The sequence below is a fragment of the Telopea speciosissima genome, chromosome 9 (assembly GCF_018873765.1).
Source record: "Telopea speciosissima isolate NSW1024214 ecotype Mountain lineage chromosome 9, Tspe_v1, whole genome shotgun sequence".
In the NCBI taxonomy this organism is placed as follows: domain Eukaryota; kingdom Viridiplantae; phylum Streptophyta; class Magnoliopsida; order Proteales; family Proteaceae; genus Telopea; species Telopea speciosissima.
In genome coordinates, this window is record NC_057924.1 from 1999730 (window position 1) to 2016945 (window position 17216).

Genomic DNA, 17216 nt, shown 5'->3' on the forward strand with positions numbered 1-17216 from the left:
AAATTACAGAAGAAATGAAATCGCTAATTCATGCTTTTTTACTCCATTTGTTCAAAATGGTAAACATATTATATATATCAGGCAACTGAATAAGTATTCCATTAGTTCAATTTGATTGAATTACGGAAGCTACGGTTCACAACCTGGATTAAATATGCTTCAATAGCACGTGAAGAAATTTGAGAACGATCATACCCCTGCGCATCGATCACATCCACATTGTTGATTTTGGTGCCTGTTCACAGAAAAAAAGCACTAGAACTTTCAACAGAACATCAATGCTACAGACTAAACTAAAGCATATGGTTTATGATTCATAGTAGTTCAGAGTCTAACCTGGAACATACTCCAATGTCAATACCTTTGTGGCTGTGTAATCCCAAAACACTAGCTACAAAAGAAAAGAAAAGGAGTCACCATAAGATTCACAAAACTGTTTGAAAAGTAACTTTCTGTTCACGACGAACAAGTCAAACACATCCATGAAATTCTAATTTGAAAGACCAGCTAAAACAAGAAGGCACGACTGAAATTTTAGAGTGGTCTTGTAGCGGTAACGTACAGGTACACGAACCCACTTTACGTTTCGGAAATCCCGGCGGAACCGATCAGCATTTTTACCCTCATTTATGTAATCAATTTCTTGATACAAAATCCTGAAATTCACAAAAACACAGAGAATAACCAATATATTTTATTTATCACATTTCAGATAAACAAGTAAATTACTTTCCAGTAGGAAATTCTGAGCTAGTTTGAAATTAAAAGGCAAGAAAATTCCAATGCACACAAGTATCAGAAATGTCTATTGAAGGTTGAATCAATTTGTCAAGAAGCAACCAAAGAAACATCAAAACATCCTCCAACAGTGAAACAAGTACAATGTCCAAAAACTACAATTACTGAAGTCAACTTTCTCTAACTTCTAAATTAAATTAGTTTTCAGGACACTTAATTTTGGACCAAAAGAGTAATGATTGACTACACCAAAAATTATTTTGCTTTTATCCGTTCAATTAGTTATACTTTCCAGCACAGGTACCAAAAATTATTTTACTCTTATTGTCACAATTCTTAGAAAATAATAGAAAATGAAGCGATGAAGAATGAAGACAGATTGAAGGTGCCGCTTGCCCCCATCCGTAAGGACATTGGATTATTGTGGCCAGATCTTGTAATCAAATTCCGCCTTCACCCTTCTTCTAATCCTACAACCACACACTTCTCCCAAAAGAAAAAAAGAGACAATAGGAAGAGTCTATTAACTTCTTACCACTATTTTCCTTTGTTTTTGTTCTTCTTCCAAGTCTCAACCATCACAAATTGGAGGATTGTGGTATCTTACTGTTGGAATATGTAATCCAGAATACCGTGGGGGGTATTCTGGTCTTTTTGGGGTAGTTTTATTCTTCTTATGTTATTAAGTGTAAGTGGGCTATGTGGGTTTTAGTCCCACATAGCCTAGTTTAGTCTCTTTGTAATTTCTCCTCTATTATAAATAGAGGGGCTTACCTATCAATGAATACAACACATTATTTTCTCTCATTCTCTCTTTCTAACCCACGATTCTGCCAACATGGTATCAGAGCTGGTCTGATCTAGGTTAGAAAAAGAGAAAGAAAACCCTAATCCATCTCTTCAATCGACTTCTCCCTTTCTTGGCTTCTCCTTCTTCTCAACCTTGTAAAGGGGCAGCACTAATGAGGTAAATACAGCATACCAATGATTTAGTTGCTGCCCCCCTCCCTTTCCACCTTTTTTTATTAAAAAATTCTGTTCGAAATCTGCTGGAGCCATACCTGCGATATTGGAGCTGTCTAGAATTTTTTGGAGATCTGATTTTTACCTAATGAAGACTGATCCTCCATTGTTGGAGCCTCCCTATGCACCCTTCTCCAGCCCCTTTCTACCCTATTCCATTATCCTCATTCCCTATTTCCTTTTTCTCCAAGCTTTAATTAATTCCAGCCACCATACCCTAATCGATCTCAACTTGTCAGGGTTTTTCAAAACCCTGACTCCAATCGATTTTGGTGTTTCCTTTTTTAGATGCAACTGATCTTTTGGGGGTGATTCCCTATTACTACAAGCCCTACTCAACCTAAGTTTGGACCCTTTCTGATGGCTAGATTTGTTTCTACAGCAAAAATTCCTTAACCTGCTAATTTGGTTACCTGCCAAAAACCCTGACTTTTAGGTTTCAGTTTTTGCTAATTTTTGGAGGGTTGATTACTCCCACTTCAAGGACCAATCGACCTCAATATTGCACCTATCCAAGTTTTTTGAAGACCCCTACCCCAATCGATCTCTTCTTTTCACGGTTTTCCAAAACCCTGATAAAATCGATTTGGGCTAGGGATGTTTGATGTTGTTCGAGTGCTTTGGAGGTGGTTCTAACATTAAAAGAGAACTCTCCTTCATCAGTTCAAGGCTTGAAGAAGGTCCTTTATGTTGGTGTAGTGCTGTAATGCTACCCTGCTCTACTTCTGCGATTTTTTGGAATCTCTCCCCTTTGAAGATCAGGTCTCACTCTCACTGGAGATTGATTGTTCACCTTGGAGGTTCCATTCTAGCAGCCTTGGTCAGCATTTATTACATGTCTACATCAGCAATTACAGCCCCCTTTCCCTAAATCGATCTTAATCTCAGGGTTTTCTAAAACCCTGACAATAATTGATTTTAGGGTTAGGGTTTTCCTATCAAGCTCATATTTTGAGGAGAGTCTCATACAAATCAGAGGAGTATTCAACCCATATTTCAGCATCATTCATCAGCTATTTTTGGAAAAAATTGAGGTTCATTCTTATGGCTCGATTTTTCCAATTATCAACCTATTTTCCTTGTTCTTATGTGGCTGGCTGCTTCAACTACCTATTGGATCTACTGAGTGATTATCTTATATTTGCTGGTTCTATTGAGCTTTACTGCCTACCTTGCTGGTTCTATTGATTGGCTTCTGTAAGCATGACTGGTTGACATATTACTACTGCCTTTATGTGGACTACTGCTGCCCTATTATTGAGACTGAGTATCCGACTATTGGAGATCGAATTTCTTTCATTATTGAAGACTCGAATCTACTACCCTGGAGATCAGCTTATTTGGGATTACAACAGTGTGTTCCAAGGTTATTGGTTGCAACTACGAACCTATTCAGTTATGTAAAGCTTTTTGGTTCATATCCGGCTTACTTTGAGAGCTTGATCCTAGCCTTATTCACTAATTCAGATCTGATCCAAGTTTTTTGTTGAAGCTTATTACATCCATTGCTGTCCAGATATCTTCGTCAATTCTATTTAGCATGTGGGAGTTTATAGTTTGGAATTTTGCACACTGGTTCTTCCTTGTGTGAAAATCGATCAAGTTTTTGAAGAATGGTGCCTTCTCCTTCTAAAAATCAGACCTTTTTTTTTATAATTCAGATCTGATCATTGGAGATTGGTGTTTTGGAATTAGTTTGATTGATTGAAAAAGGTTGAAGATTACTGTGTTGCATTGTTTTTGTCCATGGTTCATTATCCCATTGCTCTTTTCACTACACCACCTCCCAAAACATACATTTGGCTTATACCCATAACCCCTTTGGAAGTTAATGGTATTCTCTAATTTTCCATTTCTTCCTTTTCCATTACCCTTAGCACCTCTTGGAAAATTCTGGAATATTATGTTTTTGCCCTATCTCTTACATCATCTCTGTTATGTCCACGTGTACTACACGTGAGGGGGGGATTATGTACAGTACACCTGCAGACATTGTAGAAGCAGAATTTGCAGGAACACTTGGTGCAAAACATAAAAGATCAGAGTTTTCACCATTGCCAATGGGTATCTACTTTGTTATTGGGTTGAGTTTGCTGTAAAGGGGAGATTGAAGTATTAAAGTATTGAAGATGTTTGGTTATTGCCTGCCTATATGAGGTTCTACAGTTGGGTTGATTTTTTCCGTTGCTTGATCTTTTCTGCTCACTATCCTAGTTACTTATCTTCAAGATTATCAGTCAGAGATTCATCACTGAACAACTGTTAAAGATTGGTGAAAGTTTGCTGCTCAAGTCTGCCCAAGTTTTGAAGATTTATTTTTCAAGTTCTTGAAGGTTTATTTGGGAGTTGCATTCATCTATCAAGCTGGATTCTGCTACAACTTAGTTTTTTCCCTTTTTTGTTCAAGTTGGGCATTGGTACCTTGTATGCGCCAACTTGAGGGGGAGTGTTAGCATTATTAGGAGTTATTTTTTCTTTAGTTCAAGCTGGATCTTCTTTCTTTGCTTATTTGTATAATCCAGCTTGAGGGGGAGTGTTGGAATATGTAATCCAGAATACCGTGAGGGGTATTCTGGTCTTTTTGGGGTAGTTTTATTCTTCTTATGTTATTAAGTGAAAGTGGGCTATGTGGGTTTTAGTCCCACATCGCCTAGTTTAGTCTCTTTGTAATTTCCCCTCTATTATAAATAGAGGGGCTTACCTATCAATGAATACAACACATTATTTTCTCTCATTCTCTCTTTCTAACCCACGATTCTGCCAACACTTACCAACAACATAAGTGGAGCCCATTTGAGCTGAACGGCCAACACAATTCTGTCTTTGAGTTGTTCTGGGCCTCAAGAGTGGGCCTAACTGGGGCCCCCTGTGGAAGCTTGTTGGGTTTTTATGTCCAAACTTCCCCCAGAAGCATGTCAGTTCTGTGTACCTTTTGCAAGCCCGGGAGTGTGGCCTACGCCAGCACTCCCTTGTGTCTATCTCTCTCCTCCTTAAAAACAAGGGTGTAGAGCTGTCTTTTCATATGGGGAGGAGAGAGATAGACTCATGGGAGTGCTGGCGTAGGCCACACTCCCGGACAGAGTCCTTTTTCCCTACAGAAATATACCTCATGTAGAAAAGATGGAACTGGTACAAATTCTGAAGTTAAACCACCTCAAAACAATATCCTTCTTTTCTTTTAAGGACGTATTTCTACTGACCGCAGTCAACAAAATTTACCAACAGCTATGTCTTCTAGGAGGATAGGAGTTTTTGTAAGAACAATGAAATCAATATTCTTAAAATAAATGAAAAGGAGTAGAGAGGAATAGCATGTCCCTGATTAAGATGGTTACTTGAATTAAAACAATAAAAGAAATGACCAAATGGTCCAACCATTGCTTAATACTTACGTGGCACATTCTTCATATATACCAATCCAATCCCTTGTAGGACCACCAAGTGTTTCACTTCTCTGAAAATACTCTGCAATTAGTTTCAGATTTCCTGAAAACAGGTGGAAACCAATTCAAATGAAAATTGTAGGACCAGAAATAAAAAAGATTCAGTAAAAATGTGAAAACAAAAAAAGAATTGTGTAAATAACTTATGAGTAAACAGCACCTAAATAAGCGACTGATGAGTCAAATGGAGAGTAGTTAAATATACATGCAAACTCATGTAAGTCAAAAGCAGCAGAAACAGCAACATGAGGTATACATATTCCAATAACATCTTCTGTTTTTTTTTTTTTTTTGGGGGGAGGGGGGGAGAAAGAGAGATTATTGTTCAGCAGTTGCAATTGTGTAACCAACAAGCTCAATTGTCTTGGTTAGGACATAGATGTAGACATCATTTAGAAGGCTATATCTTTTAGTAGACAATTTCTTCGATTAACAGCATCCTAACTTCCAAAAAAAAGAAATATCTCATTGTCCCATATTTCTGTCTGAGTAACACATTAAACTGAAGCTGACCTCAAAAAGGGAGGAAAAAGATGAAATGATGAGCAAAAAACAATCACCATGCACTTTACTGATAATCCAAACATAAAAACAAGATGGAAACATTATTTTGTGGAGGAGGGGTTCAAAAAATCTCAATAGTGCCATACATTATGAAGAAAACAGGTATCAAGTATACCTGCAAGAAGAGAGGAGGAGCAAGAGGCCAGAATTGACTCCAGCCCATGGTCCTAGTGGAGTCCAGTTATTAAGTTAGTTAATAAGAGACAGCTGTTGTTATACCCGCACCCCGGATCATAATTACTTTTTATTTTTTCCCGTGACGTGTGGTTATCACTGCCACGTATGCTGGTGAGCTGTTCTCACTAGTGGTCAAACCCAACTACAAAATTATTGACCACAATGCGGGTTTACCTGTGGAGGAAACTATTCGGGGTCATGGGGGACAAACCATGAAAAGGAAATAGTAAGTTCTAGCCCTTAAGTTTATTTATTTACCCTTCCCCTCGATGCCCTCGAAGTGCGGGTCAAGATTTAGACCGCCCGGGCTATTTTAGTTGAGTTGGGAATATTCTATTTGTGGGTCCCACTTATTTAAGGGAGCGTGTGATGGGCTTATAATCCCATGGTGGATGGACCCATCCCCAAGTGGGTTCTTTTTTTTATTTGAAACCTGTGGGCAGACCCATTTAGTTAAGAGGCCCATTCAACTTGAGGGCCCATTTGACTCTATTTGACCCAAAGATGGGTTAACCCATTCCTTTACCCTAAATAAGACCATGGGTCAACCCATTAAGCCCTCTTGACCCATTTATCTTGGATCCACCCATTTAGCTATTTGACCCATTTAACTTAAAGTACCCATTTAGCTATTTGACCCATTTAACTTAAAGGACCCAAGCCCATTTTCTATAAATAAGACAAAGGGGGGGGGGGGAGAAGCATTCATTTTCATTTCTTCTCCCATCTAACCTAAATCATGGAGGAGAGAAAGAGGAGAGAAAGGAGAAAGAAGAAATAAGAAAGAAGGAAAGAAGAAAGAAGGAAGGAGAAAAGGAGAAGGAGGAATGGAAAAGCTTGGTTGAAGGCTTGGAACCTCACCTTGTGGAGCCCTCTACATGGAGCTTTTCTACATTGGGGAAGGTAAGCCATTGAAACCCACATCTCTTCATCTATTTTGAGTTTTGAGGTTTGGGAAATGGGAGAGATTCGACCTAGGGTTCTCTTGGAACCCAAGGAATCGATGGAACCTCTAAACCTAGACTAAGGTGGAGTTATTTCACTCCATTACAAGCCCTAAGCCTAAGTAATCTCTTTCCATTTAAGAAATTTAAGGTTTCTACCCTATTATGTCATAAATTAGATTATCTTTGTTTTTCCTCTTAAATCCATGGGATTACATGGACCTAATGAGGTCTTAGAACCCTAATGGACCTAGGAGGAAGCTTTCTTGAAGCCTCCCTACCTTTAAACCCCTTGGAAAATGAATCCCTAGCAAGAAACCCTTCAATTTTCGATTCTGCAGGTATGTGGTTTTACATGTGGTTTCGCACCGAGAAACCACACCGCAACCACCCTGCGAGACCTTCCTAAGCCCCTGGTTAGCTAGGATTTACATGTGGTTTCAGACCTGAGAAACCACACCTGCAACCACCCTTGGCAGAGACCTTCCTAAGCCCCTGGTTAGCTAGGATTTACATGTGGTTTTAGACCTGCAAGAAACCACCCTGAAATTACCTTCCCGAGAAGGCCCCTGTGAAGCTCGGATTTACACTCTGGTTTCAAACCACATCTCGCAACCGCTTGACTAAAACTCCAACCCCGGTTTCCTAGGATTTACACTGGTTTCGTTTTCAAACCACATCTCGCAACCGACCTTGACTAAAACTGTCCCGAACCCCTGGTTTCCTAGGATTTACATGTGGTTGCAGAATTTGGGCATGAAACCACTCCTGCAACCACTTTGTTTCTGAAACCTTATACTTAAGTGATTATGGGAGACCTTTTGGGGATCCTTTCCCTTCGCTCGTTTAACCTTATTTCACTCTTTGTTTAGGTTAATATATTCATCTTGTGGCTTATTGCTTGATCGAGGCGACAACTGATAATCTTGGTGCTTGGCGTATACGTTGTGAGTGGGTTTGGTTGGTTGGGCTTGTTATTATTATTGCATTATATATTATGTAATCATTATAATTAATAAGCATGTTTGCGCATATTGCATACTTTTATATATAATTGTTATAATGTTGATTGGTAATGTTGTACCTTGATGGGTCTCGGTGCCGGTGGGTACGTGCGAACCCGAACACTATATACATTTATGAAGAAATTATGTTGAATGTCATGTTGAATCAGATGCGCCGTGCCGTGCTGGTAACCGGGCACTAAACCAGATGAAAAGTTGATGCGCCCGGATTACCTCTCGGGACGATAGGACTTGCATGTAGCTGTGGCTAGGGTTTTTACACCCTTATGCTACGACCCTTACCAACAGGGGTTTAGGTGTTGGGTAATCAGTACATCGGATTCTGTGGAGGTGGGAGAGGCCAGTCATGGTAGTATTGGTTATCAGGGGTCTGCCACTGAGTGGTCTTGGAGGCTTCGATCGGCGTAGGTCCCACTTGACAATTGAGGTTTCATTGTGGCGATAAGTTAAGTGACCCACAGTGTCTCCCGAGTTGTCACAGTAGCATATACCTCTGACTTAGTTGTGATGTTAGGTGAAAAATTTACTTAACATATGCATGCATCATTGGACTATGTGAATTGTGTGTTTGTGCATCCCCATCCCCTCACTGGCTCAGTGGAGAGCTAACCCCCTCGTGTACACAATTTTTAGATTATGATGCAGGTACAGAGGAGCCGGAAGCTGTGTTAGAGGAACATGGCAACGGGTGTCCTTGTGACGATTGCGCCTACGGGCCGTGAGAATTCTTGGGACTTGTTCCCCTTTTGTTTATTTTAGGGCGTAGGCCCATGTAAAAATATTTACTGTTATACCCTTCTTAATCATTATTAGATGGTAATGAAAAATGGATTAACTACAGTATTTATCATCTAGGCTTTGATCATCTTGTAACTATTGATTTTATACGCTTCCGCAAAACTACTGATCATTTGGAATGTAATATTTCCCTTTCCGCACTCTGATATTATATTGTTTTAATATTAGTTATGACTGTGCGTTGGGACACTGTGTCAGTGATCCTGGCAGCTTAGTAGGATGACAAGCGTTGTCCTAGTCACCCCTTATAATGTATTTTATCCCTTGTTGGGATGGGGGCGTGACAGCTGTCCTCCAGTTATTCAGTTAGTTAATAAGAGACAGCTGTCCTCAGTTATGCGTGTGTACTTAACTCCTAATTCTGTTAGAATTAAGTTAGTCAGTTTTATTTAGTTTCTATGCTAATTATTAAGTTAGTAGCTTGGAGTACAAGCTAAGCTACTGCTGGAATCTTCCAGTTATGCTTGCCTAATTAAGCTAGGACTTTAATTTGGTTTCTTATAGAATAGTTGTAAGGCCACAGGCCTCCATATGATTTTGAATATTGAATTGATTTAGCCAATGGCTGGAATTACTGTGTGAGACAGCTGGGTGAGAGGCTTCTATCTTCTTTTTGTTCAATCGATCTGTCTGTGTGTTAACCTGCTGCTGATCTGAGTTATAATCTATTGGGAGAACCTGCTGCTGGCTTATGATCTTGACTGATACTAAGATCACTGAATATTACTGCACGAAGAACTGATCAAGATTCATTCACTCAAGTCCCTACGATCTGGTTTTCCTGAAGAGATTTTTCTGCAACTTCAAGGAGATTGATCTACCCAATCTGTGATCTGTTGAAGACCAAAGTTTGAGGATCTATTCTATACCTAGAGAAGGGTTTGATTGGAGTTAGAGAACCTGAGACCTGGTTTACTTATTACCAGAAATCTCCACAACTGTGGACCAAATCAAGAAAGTCATCTATTCTTTATTGGCTGATCAGAATCAATTGAAACTTTCAGGAGATCTCTGTTCGATAGTAATCTTGGGTCAGTTTGATTTCTCAAACTTTGATTCTTGATTTTCTTGATCTGAACCTTTATTCAAGCCTAATTGAGGGGTCAGATTTATTTACTGATTCACCTACTGTTTTCGTATATCTGAATCTGAGTTGGGTATTCCTGTGGAGGTCACAAGATGGTGATTAATTTGTTATATGCTGCTGGAAGGTATAGTTTAGGTTTATCCTACTGTTAACAGCTTAGAGCTACTCTCTACTGGATATATTGTGAAGCTAGGTCATCCTAGATTTGGCTTTGCATTATAAAATGACACATCTATTTATCCCCCCCCCCCCCAAAAAAAAAAAAAAAAAAGTAAATGGTATCCTCATAATTTATAGCCAAAACCAACTTAAAAGTTAAACAATGCTGCCGACATTTTATTTTCTATAGTTAATAAAACATGGTCTCATTCATCTGGACACTGGATCATGATATGCCACTGCATTAAAGGAAGCTCATCACAATGGGGTCTACTTCTGGATAACATAAGAATGATTTTCGGATCATCATTTAGGATTAGTATTCCCCTTTCTATACAATGAAACTTTACTAAAACCACAGAAACTCAACTGATTATTAAAAACTTTCTAAGAGCATTACTGTTAAAATTAATATTTGAAAACATCAAGCACCAAGTTCGACCATAAGGACCAAAACATCATAAAAACTAAATGAAACTGTAAATTGAATACAACTCATTCAAGTATTTGTTGGAACAGAGCCATAATAAACATTAACCCCCTGGCGCCCCCAGCAAACGTAGACTATGTAGTGAGTTTTACTATCCCATACAACCTAAGGAACAACAGCACGAACTTTCAGAGAATGAGAATCACTTACGTAAATCAATATCAAAAAGTTTCTTGAGACCGGGCCGCTGAACTTTCACAACCACCTTCTCTCCATTATGTAAAATGGCTCGATGCACCTAAAGACAAAATTCACAAATTCCAAACTCAGCAAAAGGAAGAAAATCCCATTAGAACAAAAAAAAAACTGATCAACAACTAGTCAAGAAAGTACATCATAGGATAAAAGTAGAAGTCTGATAAGTTCGTTACTCACTCTTTTTTTTTTTGCATAATGCACCCTTCAGATCACGGGGTGGGTTGAATTGATAAGCATAGTGATTATTCTTCTGCCTTGTATTTTTTTTATTGGCCTTAGCAAGAGTTGCATTCTCCAACTAAGGCAAACAATCATTTTAAGCATTTCTTTCCTCCAGTCTTACACTTGCTCTTCGTCATTTTCTTTTGAAAGAACAAACAATAATTCCCATTTATTTTTTTTGTAATATTAAGGAACATACTCATAGCGACCAAGGAGATTGATGCATATAAAACCCTTTTTTCCCACATGTCTGCATAAATTCCCTTTTTGACTTTTATCTTAATCGGTAAGCTGGATTCAAATATGTAATCTCATGGTTGCAATTCTGTTCATCAACCTTGAGCAACAGAGTTGACTTCAATCCTTGACGCATATAACAAGGACTAGGAGATAATATTTTCAAAGGTTTTTTGTATGAAAGTGCCAAATAGAAAACTTCATCATATTAAGTATACAGTATTAAAAATGGAGCAAACACCTGACCAAGACTGGCTGCAGCAATTGGCCTATCTTCAAACTCCTTGAAAAATGCATCAATTGGAGCTCTTAATTCTCTTTCTATGAAATCTCTAGCTTTCTCTGGTGAAAACGCGGGGACTCTATCCTGCATCATATCAGATAAGAGCCATATAATACTTGGTAGGTCAAAGCAAATTTTAAAGCCAACTTCATGTTTAATATTTTCTGGTAAAGTTCGAATAGAACTTGGTATTGTCATCATCCAAAACAGAAGAAGAAAAGTGGGAGATGGGATATGCTCAAAAGCATCTCAAATAACAGGAAGATAAATACCTGCAACTTGGCAAGCTCATCCACAAACTCTCGTGGAAATAGATCAGACCTGGTTGAGGATAATTGTCCAAGTTTGATAAAAGTTGGACCAAGTTGGAGCACACATTCTCGCAACCATGAGGCAGTTCCTTGCCTTCTACTTTTCTAGAAGATAGAAAGCATATAAATATCAAACTGAAATACAATTTGAACAAACCAAGAGACAAGGAGATGTGACACATCTGTGAATATGTTGGACTGTGCGTATCACTACCAAGAAGTAAATGAAAGCAGAAAATATGCATTAAGAATGAATGCAAGAAAAGTCACTAAGAGCACAGACAGACTGAGTCACGAAATTTACTTGCTTATCTTCTGTGAAGCCTCCAACATATGCCCACTTTGCATTGTCTAAAAGAACACGAATACGTAGAGAAAGAACGAACGACCACACATCTATAGTCCTTTGCCAGGAACTATAATTTTCATTGGCCCAACTGAAACCTTCGTCTGAGGGCAGAACTTTCAGCTCCTCTGTAAATGGAAGCTCTTTAGAGCCCCTAATTTTTGGAGCCTTAACCAAAGCTGAAGCATTTTTTTTCTTAACTATGCTTGCGCCGTTAACAACTCGTTTTGCTGAGCCATTCACTGTCTCTCCCCTATTTATAGAAGACCTCTTCTGTTTTGTAATTACTTCCTTGGTGGGTACCATTTTAGCAGCTTGACCATTAGTACCAAACCTCCTGGATGATTCTGTCTGTTGTCCATTCACCCGAAACCTGAAAAACCTATTGTGTGCAGGAATATCATACTCAAGCCTTGTGAGTTTATCAAGCTTTAGAGAAGATATTGATCCTGAGAAACTCAGACCATCTATTGCTTTTCCTTGGTCCCTCAACTCAACATGGCAGCAATAGCAGCCATGAGAAGCCAGTATTACGGCCATTGAAAGATCCTAAGACCTGTAAGTGAACCAACAATTAAAAAACCGGAAGAAGGAAAAGATGAATGGCCAGAACTGATCAGTGAAAGATTCAAGTTGAGATCCAAATTCATTCGACCAAAAAGTATAATGTATAAAGCACAAAACAGAAAACAGTAATTAAATGGGAATCATTTAATAAGATCAACATCAAAATTTTAACCCCAACCATAAGGCAGTATCTGCCAGAGAATATTGCTCTAACCATGAGCATTCAGCACAGCTTGTTCAGCCATCCAAAGATTAAAATCACTATCAGGAAATAAATAAATAAATAAAAACTACTGTAAGCTTGAAGCTACCTAATAATTTAATATTGTAGATCATAGGAAACAGTAGAACTCCAACATTGAACCTTTCAAATCATGGTGGAATTTAATATATGTATTGATGAAAAAATCAAAACCATTAACCCGGGGGGATTCACAAATTTTGATTGAAGATCAACTGGAGGTGATTGAACTTAGCCACATATCAAAAGAACAATAAATAATTTCCTTAAATGGATCCGCAAGTCCCTTACTGACAATCCAAACAGTACTCACAAAGTTAAGGCTCAGTGTCAAAATAGGTTAAGATATGAATCAGTTTGCATCTCGCGAGAGAGCTACAGATTGCATTTGGAAATACTATTGGGGGAGAACTCCATCATCAACTACAGTTGCTTCGACTCCATTAGCTCAGAAAGGGATCCAACAGTGAACCAAATTGTTCAGGAAATAACCAAAAATAATATTTAAATATTTAACAAACTGAAGTTCTAATTAATCCCACGCAAGCAATGTCCAGAGTCTAAACTGAACTGAAGAAGCATAAACTGAGTCCCTGGAAACACTGTAAACAATCAGATTTTCTTGAACCTGATACCATATTAAATTACTTACTCCTCTCTAGACTGAGTATGATTTCTGCAAAATAAGGGAGCCGATTCTCCTCAAATCCGTCAGAACAGATAATTGTTTCGACTAAGATTTATGAGCTTAAATAAGATTTTAACTCTTCAACGATCGAATCTTCAAGAGAAGTAGTACAGGGATGGATCGAAGTATCCGATGGTTGAAAAGAAATCTGGAAGAAATGTTCGTCAGAATAGAAAGGTGAAGCACTGAGTGAAGGTGAAGGAGCTTGAATTGGAGGAGAAAAGTCAATCAATCGCCCCATTCAAGCGGCGTACTATGATCACCAACTGCGTTTTAGTAAACGCCAAAATGGGGGCGGGATATTCAACCTCTACCTTTCAGTTATTTGGTAGGGATGGCACTGCACTGTCCTCCCATTAGTCATTCCGTGGTGTACGCTAGTTTTCTATGGCCAAATGTTTTCTGTGCCGGGGGCGCAAGCTGCCCCCAACACATCACACATGGGGGTAGGTTAAATGACCATCCTGCCCCCTGAATGATAAGCCCATGTGTTTGTTTGTTTATAGACATGCGTAGGCTGCGCTGCGGCATAGAGAACATCAGCCTATTTTCTATTGTGCTATCTTATTTTTTGTTGATTTGATTAATTTGGGAAAAAGAGAACTGCTTGATCATCTAACCCCTGTGCCTAGACACACGAGTGTGCAAAATTATCGCCCAGATCCTTTTGAAATTTCAAAAAAAAAAGAATCCATCTATGTTGATGTTTTTGTGTGCGCTTTCATTGGCCCCCTGCTGGAGCAGGGGTTACACAACCAAGCAACAATCTCTTACTCAAAAAATATAATTTTGATATGGAATCGGTATTGAAACGACCAATATGTATTGGTATCAACGGCAACTGATATCATGAACTAAATCCATGATAGAATCTGCTTGGAGGGAAACGAATAAAGAGACTTGTGGAGCAATAGAAGCCTCGATGGCAAGGTTCAAATATGTGGAATTGACATCAACCAATTCTCCAATTCAGCAGTTTGAATTGGTTGGGAACTAGTTGAAATCATCTGAACCCTAAATTTTCATTATCGATTGATCACTTTGAATTAGCATAAATCAGGGTTAGGATCAAACTCATATCGTTCCCCTGATATCAATTTCAATCTGAATTCCATTGATCCAATTTTGATTCTCATAACCGTACTAGATGGGGTGTTTGTGCGATTATACACAACTTTTTAATAAAAGTAATAAGAAAATAATGACAACGTTATTGATATTTTGAATCTTTCACATTTTCTCTTTTTCTGACACGTAAATAATCTGTTATCTTTTCTCAATCCTAACGAATGAGTGAGACAACGATCACTCATAAAGACATCTTACAAAAGACGATATTGACGAAGAATTCTAATCCACAAGCACAAGGCAAACATAATTGAGTCCTAAGAGCAAATCACGGGGTTATTCTCCTCCCACCACTTGGAATGCACCAAATATCACGATAGGTTAACTTAACTAAGCCACTCATTCCACTAGGGGGGGCTATAATCTAATAGACCTGTACCACCCTACCACAATCATTTGGAAACGAATGTTCTTCAAAGGAAAAACTAACTTCCAAGTGTTCGATGAGTCATATCTATTGCTTGTGAATTCATCTAATGTGGTTGAGTACACATTAAGATCTCCTCTGATTTGTGACGGTATATGATCCCGTGTAGGAAAATTGTCACCGCAATTTGCCTTCCCAACCAATAGAGGGAGGTGGACCCTATTCATCAGTGTGTTCAGGCAAAGGGTAGGATGATCATTTCTATTTATTATTAGATGAAATTAAGAAAATTGAGGGACAGGTAAATTGAAGGAATAAAGATCCTTCGATGCAACGAGGAGGTTCATTCAAGTTTAACTCAAATTCATGTACAAGAACATTCTCGTATGCCTGGATGCCATCTAGATGAAATCCGGATATATTGAACACTCGTATATGAACCGTGTTAGGTCTCTTTCCATGCTCCCATGGATTTGAGGTGTACGATTACATCTCACAGGGCAGCGTGGCACTCTCTGGTCCTAAATTAATTGTAATTTCGAGCTGAAACTGACTAGGACAGTGCCTCTTTGCTGCTCCGGTATTTTTGGAGGGAGATGATGAGATGGACTTACACACACCTCTACTCCAAAAAAATAAAAATATCAAATAGATACTGCAATAAAAAGACAGCAACGTTTACTAAAAGATAAATAAAAAAAAAGAAAGCACAGATAGAGATGTAAACAAAACGAATATCGGATATGATCGAATATGGATATCTCTACACGGATATGAATGCAAATCAAAGTTGAATTTTTGACTATCCATTTACATTCTTGACTTGTGTAACCTACATCTTCCTCCCCCTACGAGTACGAATCACTCTCAATCCTTGTCTCTTAGTTGTCATAGTCTCATGATTTTTATTTCTTCATTCCTTATAATTTATTCAATCTTAAAAAACCCTCAAAATTATTAGTTATTTAATATTTTTTATTATTAGTTGAATATTTATTCGGATCAGATATCTCTAAACGGATACAGATGCGACCGAATTCAGATTTACAAATGTCCGTTTATATCCCTAGTCGGATCCTCTCACAAATTTAGAATTGCACTTGACACGGTTTGAAACAATGGATCAGGTCTACGGATTCGGGTCAATCAGGATCACAATCAGTTGTTGATTGGAATTGATCTTGTATGGCTAATTAGGCTTTAGGGGTTTTATAGATGATTTCCACCGATTCTGGTCGGGAACAATCTGGATCCCAATTCCTGTTTTTTGGAACCATAGCTTGAAATTTATCAGGCCGGGCATGCTCCAATAAGCTCTTCATACCGATAGAGTCATGAAGTTTGAAAAAGAAAAAATTTTAATAGAAGAACACAGTTTTCTTCCACCCATAGAGGACGGTTCACCCACCATCCTAGGGTTCACAAACCCCTTCTAGGATTTTAGTATGTTCCAAAATACCTTTTCAATATCCATTCCGGCCTTCTCTCGCCCCTTGGCATATGGGATCTCATTCACCGTGGGTGGAGGAAAACTCGGTCCGACAATAGGAAAAGTCTGAAATACAAGTTGATTGTGATCAAAACCGACTGAGGCTAACTTAAACATGGAAGCATTAGACCCCTATTGTACTAACTAAAATTGATTTTTTTTAGTTATTGGTGTCACAAGTGTTTGTGATGTTTCTGAAATCACAAGACAGATCTAAACTGTTCATTTTCATGGTTAAAGTACTAGTGACATTTTGGAAGGCATTGCTCTGCTGCTGACTATCTTATGGTGGAGTCAATAATCACGTTATCATCATATATCTCCAAGATCATGAGACACCAGTCCCTTTTATCACTCAAGGCGATTGTTTCGGACATTCAGTTCCTAAGCACATTTATAATTAATTGCTCTTTTACTTGTATCCATAGGAGCGCCAATATGTTCCAGGCTATCATTGCCGTGTTCGATGGTATGGCCAATCTCCACTACATGGTTGAAGGAAAATTGTAATCCATCAACAACGTGATTATCAATAGACATCCTTTTACCAAAAAAACAAAAACAAAAACCATGCCCTATACCCCGTACAGGCCTCTTACAATTCGTGTGCACGACATGTACACACCAACAAACAATTTGATTGTTAAATAATTGAAACAGAAAATTTAGGCAGTGTTTGGTATGCATTCTA

At 38.5% G+C, this 17216-nt stretch overlaps 1 protein-coding gene across 2 annotated transcripts in view; it reads right to left on the reverse strand.

Annotated features, from left to right (window-relative positions):
• Window positions 1-13726, reverse strand: part of LOC122639616 (protein ACTIVITY OF BC1 COMPLEX KINASE 7, chloroplastic-like) — a 22950-nt gene extending 9224 nt beyond the window's left edge. Inside the window, exons 1-9 of one of the 2 annotated variants that reach the window (XM_043832492.1) lie at window positions 13623-13726; window positions 12004-12603; window positions 11661-11804; window positions 11347-11472; window positions 10599-10686; window positions 5154-5247; window positions 563-656; window positions 337-391; window positions 144-235 (exon numbers count right to left, since the gene is read on the reverse strand). In XM_043832492.1, the coding sequence (XP_043688427.1) occupies window positions 144-235; window positions 337-391; window positions 563-656; window positions 5154-5247; window positions 10599-10686; window positions 11347-11472; window positions 11661-11804; window positions 12004-12585 (1275 nt within the window). In that variant the 5' untranslated portion in view covers window positions 12586-12603; window positions 13623-13726. Of the gene's footprint in view, window positions 1-143; window positions 236-336; window positions 392-562; window positions 657-5153; window positions 5248-10598; window positions 10687-11346; window positions 11473-11660; window positions 11805-12003; window positions 12607-13622 lie in introns of both variants that reach the window. The other variant, XM_043832491.1, reaches the window with a different exon arrangement.
• Between the last annotated feature and the right edge of the window lie 3490 nt (window positions 13727-17216).